The sequence below is a fragment of the Orcinus orca genome, chromosome 2 (genome assembly GCF_937001465.1).
Source record: "Orcinus orca chromosome 2, mOrcOrc1.1, whole genome shotgun sequence".
Classification (NCBI taxonomy): domain Eukaryota; kingdom Metazoa; phylum Chordata; class Mammalia; order Artiodactyla; family Delphinidae; genus Orcinus; species Orcinus orca.
Genome location: NC_064560.1, coordinates 101,050,356 through 101,067,970, shown reverse-complemented (window position 1 = coordinate 101,067,970; position 17,615 = coordinate 101,050,356). Strand labels below are relative to the sequence as shown.

General features: G+C 50.8%; 1 protein-coding gene across 1 annotated transcript in view; it reads left to right on the top strand.

Annotated features, from left to right (window-relative positions):
• Positions 1-17,615, top strand: part of LOC117203171 (uncharacterized) — a 29,592-nt gene that overhangs the window by 8,923 nt on the left and 3,054 nt on the right. Inside the window, exons 4-5 of the mRNA XM_049705852.1 lie at positions 9,106-9,293; positions 9,586-9,647. Of these exons, the coding sequence (XP_049561809.1) occupies positions 9,106-9,293; positions 9,586-9,647 (250 nt within the window). The remainder of the gene's footprint in view (positions 1-9,105; positions 9,294-9,585; positions 9,648-17,615) is intronic.

Sequence of the window (17,615 nt, the reverse complement as noted above, 5' to 3'; positions counted from 1 at the left end):
CCCCCGCTCGCCGCAACTAGAGAAAGCTGGCACAGCAACAAAGACCCAGTGCAGCCAAAAATAGATAAATAAGATAACATAAATAAATTTATTTTTTTTTAAAAAAGGTGCCATCCCTGCAGGTCCTACCCGCTCCCCTTCCCTGGGGGCCAAACAGGGGCCAGTGACTTGCTGGCCTTGCTCCCTGCCCCCATTCTGCTCAGAGCCAAGTCTGCTTTTCCATCTCCCAGGGACCCCCACCCTCCTGCCCAGCCTGTGTGGCCTCTGGGCTGTAGGACGGCTCACACCAGGACCACGGCCCACTCCCCCATGAGGCCCAGGAGGCCCCCTGTACCATAGGGGCCCATGGGAATATTTCCATTTCTTGTAGAATCAGAAGGCAGAAATAAACTTTTAGGCTGAAGAAAACGTTTTAGTATACAATGTTAACATCTTCATCTTTATACCAACACAGTCGTAAAATATAACTTTGAATGTTATTTAGAGAGTGAAAAGGGCCCTCACCCAAGTCCTAATGCAGCCCCTGGACGTGGCCGTCTGTCTGGGCAACCGTCTGACGGTCAGCGGGGCTAAGATGCCGGTGAAGGCCAGATTCCTCGGTCGTGGCGGTGACGAGATTCTCTCTAGAGAGGCTCGTGTGGATTCTTGGCTTTTTATTTTCTCTCTTAATAAAAATGTGTGATGTTTACATTGTCAGAGAACAAACAGAACCTTGGCTTGTGTTTCACGTCTTAGGAAATGGGTCTCATGTACTTTTGGCTGTTCCCTCATGTTCCTGTAGTCGTAGATCCAGCCCCTTTGGAACGGAGGGACAGTACATCAAGATGTTGGTGGGTGGAGAGGGCAGGCATGTCCCTCCGTCGGCCCTCCCCTCTACTTATGGCCCTGGAATCCCTGTTTTGCCTTCCAGGTTGGTCCTCCTCCCGTTCCCACATCTGCCCTCGGGTGTCAGATGACCCCCACTTCTACCCCCCAGTGGCCTGTCTTCTTCCTACAGGCCAACCCGTCCTACGTGTCCTCAGCCTCGGCCCTCTCAGGGGTTCTGGAAACCTCTTCTGTATCTATTTCATTACTTCCCCCACTGTGTTAGTTTGCCAAGGTTGCCAGAACAAAGTATCCCAGGCTGCAAGGCTGAAAAACAGAAGTGTATTCTTCCACAACTCTGGAGGCTAGAAGTCTGAAAGCCAGGTGTGGTGGGTTGTTTCTTCTGAGGCTCTGCTCCTTGGCTTGTAGATGGCTTGTAGATGACCAGGTGTTCTCACCTGGTCTTCCCTGGGTTGTGTCTTCCTCTCTTCTTACAGGGACCCCAGTCGTTAATTAGGACCTGCCCTAATGACCTAATTTTAGCTTCATTACCTCTTTAAAGGCCCAATCTCCAAACAGTCACACTCTGAGGGACTGGCAGTTAGGGCTCCAACATAGGAACTTATGGGGGACACAATTCAGCCCATAACACCGACCACCATCTCTACTTCCACGCACAAAACTGGTTGCCAGAGCTACAGAACATGAGCTTGTGAAGGGTGACAGTCTGGGAAGTCACAGGCAAGACAGAGAGTTTTGAGGGCTGTGGGCCAGGGTGATGGGAACCATGCCTGTGAACAGGCAAAGCGCTGCTGAGGCCCGCCTGGCATCAAGGCCAAAAGGGGACACTTTGCCTAGGGGAGAAGCGGATTTCCATGGGAGGGTCTGCTCAGCCAACCGTTGAGAAGACTGCCTCTCGATGCTTGTACAATAATTATCATCACTTGGAAGGATTTAGTGCCTCTTGGTCTAAATTTATGGATACTTTTCTTCTGCCAGGCTTATCATAACGACCAGCATCACCCCCTCCCCTTGGCCTTCCTAGTCCACGGTGCCGTAGCCCAGACATGACCTGTCTTTTTTTTTTTTTTTGCGGTACGCGGGACTCTCACTGTTGTGGCCTCTCCCGTTGCGGAGCACAGGCTCCGGACGCGCAGGCCCAGCGGCCATGGCTCACGGGCCCAGCCGCTCCGCGGCATGTGGGATCTTCCCGGCCCGGGGCACGAACCCGTGTCCCCTGCATCGGCAGGCAGACTCTCAACCACTGCGCCACCAGGGAAGCCCCAATGACCTGTCTTTTTAACCAAAGAGTCTGATCCTTGTTCCAGTAATTCAAAGGCGACGGCTCGAAATTCATGAATTGAGTTTATGAAGAACCTCCTAGGGGATTCTTTTTGATAGGGGGGACATTGCACAGACCCAGTCTACACCTATCCTGTGCTTGGGTGGAACATTCTTGGAAAGATGCTAACGTCCAACCGATCTCCCCCATGACCCCCACCCTCACGCCCATTTTCCTGACTCCACCCATCTGGCTGGGGCACATTCAAGGAGTCAAGTTCATTCAGAAAGCTAAAGAGGAGCAAAGTGGGGAAGATTAATCTTTTCAGAAGAGAATTATTCCCTGTATTCCAAAGCCAAATGCAAATTAAACCGATCTTTTCTGAGATAAAATGCTGCTCTTCCTTATTACAGTTCCAGGTCTCTGTTCCGAGCCCAGCAATTCTCCTGCTAGCAAAATAAGAAAGAGCTGGAGGCTCACCTTTTAATTTTACCCATTTTGGCAGTGATCCTCTCTGGCCTCCCTTCACCAGCCCACATTTTTGCTGGCACCGCGAGACAGGGAGACGAGGGAGGGAGACGTTATTACAGCTGTGTCATCGCCTTCAAAGGAGACCTCTCTGCTTAGGCCCCCAGATGCTGACCAGGCTTTGGAGGAACATTAAATCCCATCCTGATCGCCACTCAGCCCGGAGTCACTTGTGCAGAATAACAATATCCCCCGAACTACCCTGCACGTAGGGTTTGAATCCAGAGGGAGCCACCCTCTACTTGTGCTCTACGCCCCACAGAGACTTAGTTCCGAGGGACAGGAACTGTTCTTACACTGTTCTTTCACTCGCTGCTTCTCCCATCTCTGCTCCCAGGCACCTTCACCCAAACACACGTCTTCTTGCTTCCTTGCTAACCTCACACAAATGGTATAATGCTATGGGTCCCAGGGGCTGCCAGCCCACAAATTCATCAGACGTAGCTATGCCCAGAACCCAGGGTTAGGCTCAGCTGGGGCTCCTCCCAACTGCGGTTCTGCTGGAGACTCTTGCCATCTCTGGAGGTCCTGATGTCCAGTGCTCTTACCATGGCACCTACTGGTAACTTGACACCAGCCTGGGTTCTTCTTGGTCTCGACAGCAGGAGTGGGGCAGGGATCAATTATAGAGATTCCCCACAGATGCCCTCCATTATACTAGCATGCAAACCCTTACGATTTCAATGAGTCATGAAATCTTGAAGTAGGAAGAAAAAAGTTGCTAGTCCAACTCTGACTCAGGGTTTGAAGGGCACAGGCTATGCTAATCAGGGGGTCTAGGGAAACAAAGCACCAGAGAGTGGCTTCAGTGTCCCTAGAGCTGGAGAGGGTGATAGAGTAGAGCAAGAGGCCCCTAGTCCAAGCCAAGCCCCAGGGCCATGGATGCTTACGAAGGCCTGGTCTGTGAGGGTTGGGGGCCTGCAGAAGATGCAAGGAGCTGCAGGTTTGCTGAGGCCGACGTGGCTTCGTGACTCACCTTTGGGGCCAGTTCTCTGTTGTACCAGAGGCAGGAAAAGAAGCAGATTTGAGTTGGAAGTGTAACAGAGATACCATTAACCCAGCTAGAAAAGGAACCCCAGAAGACAGACTTGGTGAGTTTACTGCTTAATGTAGGGGGAGCCGCAGAAGGTTTTGTTCAAATTTCAGTGTATCCTGTGGCTGCCCAAAGGACCGAGAAAGTCATGCCCTCCTCAAAATGACTAAGTTCCTTAGGAACTATGCCCGGAACTTTTCTAGGACCTGAACCAGGTCTCACTGCTCTATATCCTCGCTACAAAGTGTGGTCCACAAACCACGGCATCAGCAGCCCCTGGGAGCGTCTTGGAAAGGCAGAATCTTGGGCCTCGCCCCAGAGAATGACTCAGAACCTGTATCTTCTGATCCCAGGAGACTCGTATCCATTAAAGTTCCTGAAACACTGCTCAGTTGGCCAGGTAATTTACAAGGCCCAGTGCAAAACAAAAATGTAGGACCCTTTGTTAAAAAAATAACAATTTCAAGGCAGCAGCAGCAGAATTCTATTTTGTTTTTACCGTGGTAACATCTGTATAACATAAAATTTGCCATTATAACCCTTTTTGAGTATACAGTTCAGTGGCATTAAGTACATTCACACTGCCGTGCAACTATCACCATCATCCATCTTCAGAACTCTTCCATCTTTCCAAATGGAAACTGTTTCCCTTAAACAATAGCTCCCCATTACCTGTCCTCCCAGCGCCTGACAGCCACCATTCTATTTTCTGTCTCTATGAATTTGACTCCTCTATGCGCCTCATATAAGTGGAATCATGCAGTATTTGACCTTTTGTGACTGGCTTCTTCCACTGAGCATAATGTCCTCAAGGTTTGTCCAGGTGACAGCTGAGTATTAAACCAAGTGTAGGGCCCTTCTGGGCACCGGGCCCCGTGTGGCTGCACAGGTCACATGTCCTGACACTACTCTCTAGCAGTGGAAGAGCCTATTTTTCTCAAAAGTCACCAAGAAAACTTCTCAGTTTTTCCTCAAATCAGAGGCTTTCTGATTTTTTAAAGCATTTTTCAAAGCCAAGGAGAAACCTGAGTACACATCCCTAATTAGAACTATAGGACAATGGGAAAGTCATTTTCAAGGTGTGAAAATGTCAGCTCAGCCTGGATGCTTCCAGTAGGAACCACGAAAAGAGGAAGAAAAAGGCTACCTCCAAATCACAAGTCCAGGAAATATATCCCCAGTGGCCTGCAAAAAGGAGCAAAAAAAAATTTTTTTTCATGTAAAATATGTTTTATTGTTCTTTAAAAGGGCTCAAGGTTTGCTTTTAAATCAGGCTGCACACCTTCCCGATCCCCCCCAGAAGCGAATCAGGTCCAAACCCCCAGAGGGATGGTGCCGGGGAGGCAAACAGCATGTTTGGTCTCCACCGTCCTCCTGGCAGACACTACAGTTTATCCTTGACAAGGAGCTGGGCACGATATCCGTGTGTGCTAGTAGTGACTTGGGCAACATCCCATAGTGTGAGCCTCCAAATCCATGGCCACGGGCAAAGGGCCTGGTGCTGGAATTGCATTTCATGCACGAAACTGACCCAACCACTTATCCAAATTAACGTCACATGTTATTCTACATTATTTTCAAAATCACCAATGTATTAATATTTTAAATAATTGGTGTAGTGTTTTACCAACTACTTAACTATCTCACTTAAGTGGGGGAGGTCTCAGCAAATTAGTAAAATGAAATCTGAATTACACCTTTTAAACTAAACGGTTTCATTGCCCCAGGGGGCTTGTAGAAGTTTAGGCAAGTTAAATCTCAGGCAGGAAAACTCCTTTGGGATCGTTAATGAAGAAGGGGAAATGGTTTATCGCTAGCTTATCAGTTACTGCATGGAAATGGAACACTTTTTCGTTCTGGAAAAGCCTGCTCGTTCTCCGCTGCGGTGATATCTTTTATACACCATCATTCGCTCAGGCTCAGCCCACTCCGCCCTCATCATTTCCACCAAAGTAAACCTCAGCCCCGATTCTGCAAAATATCACACATTTCAAGTTGCCGCGTTTAAGTAAATTCTTGATATGTTATCCTGCTTTATTCCAGGCTCTTAAAATACTTGTTAAAGAAAACTACTTGGACCTGGTGAAATAGGCAGTTCTGATATTTTCTTTTTGAAGATAAGTGGCAGAAATTTTAAGGATGTGACTTCATGACCTGCCTGAGTTCCCAGACTCCCCATCTCCCATCTCCACCTCCTTTACTGGGCAAGAATCCCTTTTGCTCACAGCCCAGGGTTTGAAGGAGAGGCCAGGGTGGCGGAAGGCTGTTCCGGCACCTCCACCGCCCTGAGTGATTACAGGGCAGGCTCGGCTTGCCCGGTGACCGCTGCCCCGTCGGGCCTCGTGGCCTGGCACCCGACGACGTTCCAAGTGTGCCTGCGCCGCCTGAGTCACAGGCAGGGGAACAGGGACTTGTTCCTGCATCCCAAGGCTGCGTTCCAACAGGACCGTGGCCGCAGAAGCGCAGAACCCCAAGGCTTCTTGGCAATTATGTGGTTTTCACACTTCTATTTTTAAAAGGCTTGGAAACAAGTAACCTGGGGGATCAGGATGGTTGGGTGAATGTCTTTCCAAAGTTCTCCCAGTCAGGGGCCCTGTCCTGGCAGGGGTCCCAAAGCAACTGTGAAACCAAAATGCCAAGACAGGCCCGCTCTGCAATCCTGCTCCTCAGATGATATAAACAGAAACACCGGGCTTCCCTGGTGGTGCAGTGGTTGAGAGTCCGCCTGCCGATGCAGGGGACACGGGTTCGTGCCCCGGTCCGGGAAGATCCCACAAGCCGCGGAGCGGCTGGGCCCGTGAGCCATGGCCGCTGAGCCTGCGCGTCCGGGGCCTGTGCTCCGCAACGGGAGAGGCCACAACAGTGAGAGGCCCGCGCACCGCAAAAAACAAAACAAAACAAAAAAAACCAGAAACACCAGCGGCACCTAGACTCACACAGTCTTGTCCTACATGACCACAAAGGGTATGGTCTGGCCTCGGGTCACCGAGTGGTCCAGACTGTCGCCCTGCTGATTTGCGTGGCTAGGTAACGCTTTCCCGTACAGGAGTCTGCTGCAGTGGGTCCCCAAGAAGCCAACCCAGAGAGGAGGTTGGCTCTGGAGGGAGAGGGCTGGTGGGGGGTGGGGGCATGTTAGCGGGAATTCTTGGGATGTGCATCTGGGAAGGGGGCAGGCATGGGCAGAGGGAGGAGTTGAGCTGGGGTGTGTTTCAGCAGACCTTTGGGCACTCTGAAGCTGGGCGCTCAGAGGAGTAAAGGGGCAGAGAGGGTCAGAACTTTATACCCCCGTGCAAGTTAGGCATTGGTGGGGCCCCTGGAAGGGGGAGTGTAACGGGGGGGCATGTCCTGCGGGGGGCTGACAACCCAGGCCTGTCTGTGGCAGCATCCCAGCAGGCAGGGAGGGGAGTAAGTCAGGTGTCACTCCCTGAGGTGGGCCCTGACAGCATCAGAGCATCCATGACAACATTTCATTTCTCTTCTTTCATCTGCAATTTTTTAAAAAAATGGAGGCAAATTTCACATAACATAAAATCACAGAATGAACCACTTTAAAGTGTACAGTCCAGTGGCATTTGTTACATTCACAGGGTTGTACAACTACCACCCTTATCAAGTTTCAAAACGTTTTCATCCCCACGAATGAAAACCCCTACCCATTCTGCGGTCACTACCTTTCCCCCTCCCCCCAGCCCTGGCAAGCACCAGTCTGCTTTCTGTCTCTATGGAGTTACCTATCCTGGACATTTCCTATAAATGGAATCATAGAGTATGTGAACTTTTGTGTCAGGTTGATTTCACTAAGATTTCCAAGATTCATCCGTGTCACAGCGTATGTCAGTACTTCGTTCCTTTTAATGGCTGAGTAATACACCGTTGTATGGATATACCATATTTGATTTATCCATTCAGCCATTGATGGACATTTGAATTGTAGCATCTTTTTAAAAAGGAACTTAGGATCAATGTGGAAGTTCTTGATTGTCGAAGATATGACTTCATTTCATTTGGAGGCAGGAAAAGCCCTCCAGGCTCACTGTGTGGAAGGGCATGAACTTACATCCCAGAAGAGGCTTCTGCTCAACAGCAAGTCCAAAGCCTGCCAGCCTTTCTGGGCCTGACAGCGCCACTGCAAGCTTGTCCACCGCTCTCCTGCCATGCCAGGGTGCTCTCAATCCAGTCTTGCCTTGTTCAGGCCACACTGAGATGTTTCTGGGCGTGCTGCCTGCTCTCACTCCTCTCTGCTCCAGGGAACCAGCTCCAGCCCTTTGCTCAGGTCCCCTTTCTATCTCCCAAGGCTAATGGGGAATCTTTTCCCTCTAAGTCTTTTCCCTCCTTGCCTTGAAGTCAGAGCCACCGTTCTGGCAGACACAGGGGCTGAGCCCACGTCCTCCGCATGGCCCTTCTGCCCCAACTCCGTCCCCACCAGAGGGCAGAAAAGATGCTGCTCTCCATGACTTCCTACTGCCCGGGTCGCGAAAGATGCTGGCTGGGCAGCCACAACCCTGGCGGCTCATCTGGCCCCTCTGGATTCTGCCTGTCCAGCTTGTGCCCACCCATTTCAGCTCACCTCCTTCCCTGCCCCTCCGTCGTTGTTCCCCTGTTCCCAGGCACCCCTAGGTGCCCCAGCATCTAGCACAGAGTTGCTCAAAAGTCTGTTGACTGAAGAATCTCTTCCTTGGACATCTCTTCCTTTCAACTCCACACCTAAGAGCTTCTCTAGAAAAACCTTTACGGGAAGGATTTGTCAAATTGTCATTTGTTGTTCTAATTTTATATACACAGTCTGTGATCCTCAGAGCAGTCCCTGAGGCGGGCAGTACTAGCCCTGTCCTACTGAGGAGGAAGTTCAGGGTGGAGCCTAGCCAGGTGGGAAGCAGGCAGGGCCGGGATCTGCCCCCACTAGTGCAGCTAGGACCAGACCCGCTCCTCGCCCCAGGCTGCCTGGGCCCATCAGGTCCGTGCTAACCCCACTCTGCCAGGCATGGGGTTAACCGCTGGGGCCCCTAAGGCGCTGTGAAGGGGGGGTGGGGAGAGGGCCTTCAAACGACTTGTAGCGGGGAAGGGGCGTTCTACTGCCAGAGAGCTGTGCTCAGCCTGAGGGAAGAGTCCCGTCTCCATGGGATTTGGGGTGACATACGAACAACTATCTATATTGTAATCTGGGGCAAGCTTCACCCAAAGGACATTTACCAGTTGAAAACCTTTACTGTTAAACCCCCAACCCAGAAATAAAGGCAGCCTCAGCCGAAGGAAGACACCCTGCCTGAGGGGTTTATCCTTTTCCCGGCAATAGTTGCTGGGACTTGAGGACGGGATCTCGTCTTCTCAGTCTCTTTCCCGGCAACAAACACGGGCCTGCGGGGAAACGTCAGATAACTGGAGGAGGAAGGGCAGCAACCTTAGAGCCTGAAGTGGAGGCAACGGTGAGTAAGGGTGTCTCGTGTCTCTTTTTCTTTAGGATGGTGAGCAGTGGGCCGCGAGGAACAAACGCAGGAACAGACGCCAAAGCCCAAGCACACGTGATTCGCATTTAGAAGAACTGGAAAGAAGCCGAACCCACCTGCCCGCCTGCCCTGCGTGCCTGGGCAGGGCCATCGACCCAGAGCGTCTAGGGTCTGCTGCCTGGGGGCTCCCGGCAGGAAAGAGGTAGAGGGAGCTGCTGGCTTTTATCCCTCTCTTGGGGATGGTCACGTTTCCCCCCCTCCTACTCCCCTTCCTCCCCTCCCCAGAGACCCCAGGACGGGCAAAGCCAGCCCCCCAGGTAGACCACCTGGCCGTGGGTGAGGCTCTGTCCTGAGGGAGAGGGAAGCAGCTGGCACTGGCTAAGGTGGCAGGCGGTGGCGCTGTGACTGGGAAGCCTGCAGGAGGGGGCCAGGGAGGCCCATGTCCCAAACAGCCTATCACCAGGTCATTTTGTTTCACTGTTCCCAATGCGAAGTCATAAAGCGATGGCGGGTGACAGTTCCCAGGTGAGGAGAAAGTTCTGGAGTCCTGGACATGGTAAGTAGGGTGGGCCTGAATGGGACACTGAGGTGGGTGGTGTGAAGATTAAGGCTCTGAGCCAAACAGGAGAGAAAGAGACAGAGACAGAAGCATCCCAGGGCTCAGGAGGCAGGAGAGGTCCCCTAGCCAATGGAGAAAGCACCGTGGTCTCCAGCTGGGTGAGACTCAGCCCTTCTGCTCCCCAGGCCTTTTGTCTCTCTGTGCCTTGGAGGTCCAGGGTGGGCCTGGGGCTGGGTGGAGGTGCTGACGGTCCCTGAGTCAGGAGGTGAACCCCACCTTGGCCACTTGCCCTCAGATGTTTTGAAGAGGCAAATGGAGGTGTCAGGCATGAGCGAGAACTCTGTGTGTAGAATGAGGCTCTGAGGGAGCTGCTGGTGAGCCCTGAGCCTACACAAGGATAGGGGCCCCGCAGAAGTCCCTGAAGCTGTAAATGGGTCCGAGTCATTCCAGCAGAATGCCCTGTGGGTATGAGAAAGAGAGAGACTACTCTGCAGAGAGCTGGATGCTTCCAGGCAGTCACCACTGCAGCGGGATCGCTCACACGCGCTCCACTCATCCCTGCTGGCCTGCAGGAGGGCACCAAGCCCCGCTTCTTCTCTGTAAGAGGAGTGTTACAGGCCAAGTCCGACCAGAGGTGGTTCTTTTCATTCTTTTCCCATTCTGTCGAGAGGGAAGGGGATTCTTTCTGGCACAGGGAAAAAAGGGGTGGGGTGTGGGGAGGAGGAAGGAGAGGGAAGGCGGTCTCCCCAGCACAGCTTGGGAAGAGGCCAGGGCGGCAGCCCCCCCACAGCCGCCCCCAGGATAGCAGATGGTCTGGGCTCTCCCCCCCGAAGACTGCAGAACAGCACACCCTCCTCTGCGCTTTCCGCGTCTTCCTCAGATGTTTGTGGACCGCTCTGATAGCCCTGCTTATTGTTTTCTTTCGGAGACTCCTCTTAGCTTCTACCTTAGCGGAAGGCTGAAGGTTAGGCCAATTCCTTTGTCTCTCAGACTTATGTAAACGAGAGGCCTCAGATCCTGGGCAGAGGCAAAGAGCTCCCACTCTACTTCCTTCTTAGGGGTCCAATGACATAAAATCGTTGCCATGGGGATTCCTTCATTTGTAGAAGGAACTGCTTTTAGAAAAAAAGAATGATTCACCAGTTCTTTAAGGAGGAACAGAGTCAGTCCTTGGGGAGATATGATGTAATAGGGTTTAGAAGAGGAATGATGACCAGCTGCAGTTTGTGTACGTTTTCTCTTCCTTTTTAGATCCTTGTGTAGCCTCAGGGCTCACCAGCAGCTCCCTCAGAGCCTCACTCTACACACAGAGTTCTCGCTCATGCCTGACACCTCCATTTGCCCCTTCAAAACATCTGAGGGCAGGTGTTAAAAATAATGTTAGAAAGGCCCAGCTAGGCTCACCAGGGAATTATTGTCAGGTCTTGGAAAGTGTCTTCATGGCCATTTCTGGGCCTAGCTGCTGGACAAAGTTATCAGCTTGAGGGTGCCACAGGGCCTTTGAACATTCATCTCCATTATGACTGGCCTAGCAGAGGACTTTTCCTATATTGACTCTCTCTGGGAAGTCTGCAGTTAACAGTGCAAGCTAGAAACTAAAGGTCCACAAGAGGGGAGGGAATGACCCAAGGTATGTAAGTGGCAGAGTTAGTCCCAGAAGCCAGGCCGTCTAAGCAGCTGTGGCCAACAGAGCAGGAGCCAGGAGGAATACTTTTTTTTTTTTAATAAATTTATTTATTTATTTATTTTTGGCTGTGTTGGGTCTTCGTTGCTGCGCTCAGGCTTTCTCTAGTTGCGGTGGGCGGGGGCTACTCTTCATTGCGGTGCGCAAGCTTCTCATTGCGGTGTCTTCTCTTGTTGCAAAGCACAGGCTCTAGGCGCATAGGCTTCAGAAGTTGTGGCTCGCGGGTTCTAGAGTGCAGGCTCAGTAGTTGTGGCTCACGGGCTTAGTTGCTCCACGGCATGTGGGATCTTCCTGGACCAGGGATCGAACCCACATCCCCTGCATTGGCAGGCATATTCTTAACCACTGCACCAACGGGGAAGTCCCTAGCCAGGAGGAATACTTTGTGAACAAATATATTGTCTAATAATTGGCAAAGAAAAGGAGGTTGATCGGTGGAAGCAATGTAAAAAATTAATAAGGGGCTGAAATTAGACTGATGTAATTGAGATGGTCCTTCTTTTCCTTTTGAAAAAACACTGCACTGGGAGTCAGCTGTGTGCCCTTGAGGAAATTACTTTCCCTCTCTGGGCCTCAACTTTCTCACCTCCTAAATGAAAGGGCTGGGCTTGCATGAGCTCAGATCTCTTCCCGCGATGACATGCTTGTATACCGCCCTCGTGCTGGAAATACTAGTGAAGGCCTCTCCACGCTAAACTTAGTGTTCAAGGATTCCCCGTGGCCCACAGCATCAAGCCCGCACCCCTTAGCCTGGAGCTCAAGGCTCTGTGTGATCCAGTCACAGCTCATCTTTCCAGTCGTATCTCCCATTTGCTACTTCCTATGGATTACCTGTTCCACAGCCTTGTTCGCACCCGCTATGCAGAGCAGCCTCCTCCTGCCCCAGTGCCCTGGCCAGAAAAAGTCCAGTGAGTCCTTTATCTCTCAGTAAGATGCCTCCTCCTTCAGTTTGGGGTTGTGATCTTCCCAGTTGTGTATCCACCATCACTGCCTTCACCTGAATGCGTGTTGTAATTATCTAGTCCCTCAGTCCACCGAATATTCCTGAATGATTAGCGTGTGCTGTGACAATGACAAATTCGGACATAGTTCTGCCTTCGAGGTGGGGAAAGGGAGACATTAATCAAATAGTCATGCTTAGGAATGTATAACTGCAAACAGGGAAGTGTGAAGAAGGAAGAGAGAAGAGTTCCCCGAGAGCTTGTGAGAGTGGGATGCGGAAGGAGATGCTCCCAGGAGGGGAACACCATGTGCTGATTCTGGCCAAAGGGAGTGTGGAGGATGAGAAGGGCTGGAGGAAGGCCAGGGTGAGGGGAGGACTTCCAGAGACATCGGGGGTGGCAGTGGTGAGCCTGGATGAGTGGGCTGTGGAGGGAGTGCTGTCTTGATCAGAGGAGCCATCTGGGAAGCCTGTGAGGGGTTGTAAAGAGGGCAGTGAGAGATCAAATAGGTGTTTCAGAACAATTATCTTGGCTGCTGTGCAGAGTGGCCTGGAGTGGTGATTTGTAGCCCCAGATGTGTAAGAAGCATGGAGAAGTTTGAGAAGGACCCATACCCTGGCCTCACCTCCAGACATCCCCATTCGGTTAGTCTGGAGGGAGGCAAAAGGGAAGAAGGCGCCCAGTAGGAGACCCTGCAGTGGTCCAGCCAGGAGACGAGAGCACATTGGGCAGGGATGAGCGCCAGGGATGTTTAGGAGATGAAATGGACAGGATTCGGCAATTAGTTCCCCTGGAGATGAAGGAGAAGGAGGTGTTAAGGTGGAGCCCCGAGTTCCTGGCTTATGCAAGCAGATGGAAATGGTGACATTCTGAGATGAGAACATGGGCAACGATGGGGTGTTGGGGGGCAGGGATCGGATGCGGGCACAGGCCCCCACCCCAGACCAGGCCGGCATCTCCCGGCACTCCGCGCCTGCGTGGGCCTGGAGGCTGTGCTTCTGCTGGCCCCCGCAGCCCCTTGGAGCGCTCGCCTGCAGAGGCCAGGGTGGGCCGGAGGGGTGCTTGGAGGTGGGGATGCGAGGGAGGCCCAGAGGCAGGGAGCACCCAGGCCCGCAGAGCCTAGGCGCCGGCCCCAGGCGGCCCAGCGTATGGTAAAGGCAGAAAACAGCACATTTGGCAAGAGTGCGGGCACTAAAAGTGATCCCCAGGCCGACGCGGGTGCCAGCGGGGCTTTTACCTGCCTCTGGATCAGGGGGCTCCTTCGGGCAGCAAAGTGAAGACTCGCTGACACAGTGAGCTGCCTGTAACCGGCCCCCCTGGGATGGTGGGAGCTGGTGGGCGCCTTCCCTTGTATCAGACAGACATACCCGGCCCTCAGCTCACTTGGATTCCCTGGGCAGGGATGTCAGAGCAGCCCAAAAATCTGTCCACATTCGTTTCCTCCAGCCACTTGATGCAGGAGAGAAAGAACACACTTGGAGTTGGGGGACCTGGGGGCTAGGCCTGTTTTGGTGGGTGGCAGGTTTTGTGACCTTGGGTAAGTCACTTATCTCACCAGATCCTGGGAGGGGTAGAAGCAGGAGGAAGACCCAGACCTGCCCTCTCTGGAGGCTCACCGGCTCTCTGGTGGTGTGACAGACCCTGGGCAAAGAGCAAGCCATACCACAGCCCGGCCAAGTTTCCTGGAGGAGGTGAGGGAGGGGAGGAAGAGCAGAAGGAGGGTTGGGGGGAGGGGAGAGGAGCAGGGGGAGGAGGGGAAAACCTGTCTCACCACCACCCGAGGGCTCTGCCCCAGCTTCTCTCTGTGTTCATCTATGTGCAGGAGGAATTGCAATGTGTGGTTGTACCACAGTGACTCTCTTTTGTCTTTTCGTTTGTTTGTTTTTGCGGTATGCGGGCCTCTCACTGTTGTGGCCTCTCCCGTTGTGGAGCACAGGCTCCGGACACGCAGGCTCAGCGGCCATGGCTCACGGGCCCAGCCGCTCCGCGGCACGTGGGATCCTCCCGGACTGGGGCACGAACCCGTGTCCCCCGCATCCGCAGGCGGACTCTCAACCACTGCACCACCAGAGAAGCCCTCTCTTTTGTCTTTTTTATTTTTTTTAATTGAAGTAAAGTTGGATTTACAATGCTGTGTTAGTTTCTGGTGTGCAGCAGAGGGACTCAGTTATACACCTATATATGCACTCTTTTTCTTATTCTTCTCCATTATGGTTTATCACAGGATACTGACTATAGCTGCCCGTGCTCTACAGTGGGACCTTGTTGTTTATCTTATATAGAGTGGTTTGCATCTGCTAAAATGAAACTCCAGGGTTGAACTCCAAGTTGTTTTTGTTTTTCGTTTTAACCCCTGTATGAACACCTGTAATGACTACCCTAATACGTACATTTCTTGTCTTTGTTTATAAGTGCTTTCCCCAAAACGTGTTTTCTTACATCCCTCGGTCCCTTTACCTATGCCTGTAACCCAAGGTAACAGTTATTAAAAACTTGCCCTTTTCTCCTTGTGCATTCAAACAAATTCACACGTAAAGGGTGTCACTCCTTTTCTGTCACTGTTTGTTTTACAAAAGTTGCCTCACACAGTGTACAATTCTCTGCCACTTGTTTTGCTCCCTGAACAATAAATACACCAAGAAAATCCCTCTGCATGAGCAGATAGAGATCTTATTCTTTTCAATGGTGTGTAACACTCCACGGTAGGGACTTAAGAGAGCACTCCTACACAGCCAAGAGATTTTTTCCCCAATGGTAGAATAGAAAGAGATTTTTCATTTTTTTTAATGCTGGAGACTTTAGTGAGGTCTTTTTACCTGGCAGGAAGCTAAACTACCTGTATGGTTCGAGAGCCAAGTCTGGCACCCACTATGTGCGGGTTTGTTGGTAAAGACAAGGAATGGTCTTTGCTCTGAGGAGTTCACTCTGCTGCCAGAGAGACAAGAGCCCTGTCCCTTAGACAGCGGTCCCCGAAACTCATGCCTGCAGGGGTGAAGGCTTGAGTTAACCCCCTGGGAGAAGGCAACCTTGATGGAGAAAATTCTGGAGGGAAAGTGCAGAGTCAAAAGTTATTTGATGTTGGGAATTCCCTGGCGATCCAGTGCTCAGGACTCGGTGCTTTCACTGCCGAGGGCCTGGGTTCAATCCCTGATCGGGGAACTAAGATCCACAAGACACGTGGCAAGGCCAAAAAAAAAAATTATCTGATGTGCCATGTGGCCAAGACATGAAGCTAAGGAGGAGGAAGTAGGATTACTCAGTGTGCTGGCTGAACAGCTCCCTCCTTCCCACTGACTTTGCCCCAAGAATTTCAACAGCTACAGGTTATTTCCAGAGGGAGGTTGAGCCATTCGTCTCTTCATTTTCTAACTGCAGAACGGATAAAAGTCTGAGATTTCAATCAAAAGCTTAAGAAAATAATAATCCTTAGTTGCCCTAATTCTTTTCTGAAAATACCTCACACTGACAGAAATTGTCTTTAAGCCCCCTTTCTCTTCTGTCGTTCTTTAAATTTCTTCCTTAATTAAAAAGAATTGTTTGCCTGATGTGGGCTCCAAACGGCTTATTTATTTTAACTGACCTTCTTGTTTCTTTTTCTTATCCTAACCAGTGACTTGATAACTCTAAAGCTCTCTATTCTCCTGTCTTAAAATGCCCATTGTCTCTGTCACCAGGGGAACATAATAATGAATTTTATAATCAGCCCATTTCTATTCCCACAGCATGGAAGCCGTGTCAGTAACAAGCAGAAAGCACAGCGCCCCTAAGTTCAACTGCCCTAAATTGGCTGCTTGTCCCTAGCAGAGATTTTAGAATGCTCTTCTCAGAATAATATTTCAGCATCACTCAACCTTACCAATATTTAATGACAACATTATCTGAAAATTAATGATGAATTAATGTCTGCATTCCAAAGTACCTGGCTGAGTTCACTGTGTAAAAAAAAAAAAGGCAGGGGGCAGGGCAGCCAAACAGATATGTCATTGAAACCCAGCAACTGTTGAATGATAGAATTTTTTTCCCGTCCCTTAAGGCGATCAAGTGTAGTACCCAGTCTGAGAATGCCTCAGAAGCACGCCATCCAGTGACTTGGATCCTTGAGCTCAGAGGGTTGTGATAGAATTAAGTCTGACTCAACAAATGAGGTCACTGGGAAGAAGCACTGGTGTTAAATTTCCCATTAACACTGGTGGCTAATTTACTAAACAGTCATCTGCTTGTGGTTCCAGAAGACCGCCCGGTAAATTCCAGACACCTCCTGGGTTGCAGATAGCTTGGGCGTGAAGTCACCATACCCTGGTCAGTGTGACTTTTGGTGACCATCCCTCAGTACACCGGAAAGTATTTCCAGAGACTGGATGCCATTTTGGAGTGTAAAGCCTTGGAAATCTGTGGAAGGTGACTTCTTATGTTGAATCTAGAAATGGGATGGCAGGAAGGGGTACTCTGACTCTTGGTGCCAGGAAACTCAAGTTCGGGTGCTCGTTCTGCCACAGATGTTAACTGCAATTCAAGTCACTGAATGGCTCATCTTAGGGGTGTTTCTAGATTAGATATTGTACCGTATCAAGAAGTGTAGAAAAGTAATGAATTGTCATTCACCAGTTGTCAGGCATAAAGGATGCCTTTCCCCCTACTTCTCTGAGCCCTACTTTCCTTATCTGTCAAGTGGAAACACTAATAACTTGCTTATCCACCCCTCACCTCCCAGGACTGTTAACATGAGTAAAAAGAGAAAAGAGATTTGAAATTTGCATGCAAAGTTCAAAGTTCTACACAATTAGAAAGCACAAACGGAAACCATTTCTAGATTCTGATGAAGCTTTTCAGTCATTTCCAATCACAGGTTTAGGAATTCAGCCACCACGTTCTTGCTGTTGAGCCTGTGCTGGTTCAAGCATCACAGCCCAGATGGCCAGTGGTCTCATCTCTGGCCAGCTCCTTAGGGGTCAGCCTGGGTTTCTTGCTGGTTTGTCACTGCCTCACACTCTCTGCCCCTGACACGGGGGGTGGGGGCAAGAAACAGGGATGAACCTCTCGGCTTCCTCCTGAAACTGCCCTCCTCACAGTTTCTCAGCTGTGTCTTCCAGAGTCTTCTGTTTGAATTCTTGACTGGGCAATCACTTTCTTTAAACCAAGTCAGGTCTTCTGAATTCCTAGATGCAGCAGAGCATAGGGGGAGCTTGTGGGACTTTGGGCTACAGATCATTAATTAATTATCCATGGATCTTCTGAGCCTTGGTTTTCTCATTTGTAAAATGGAGGTAATAAATCTACTTCACTGGGAATCTCTGGGGATGAGATAAAAGAACATGGGTGGAAGGACCTGGCATATTGTAG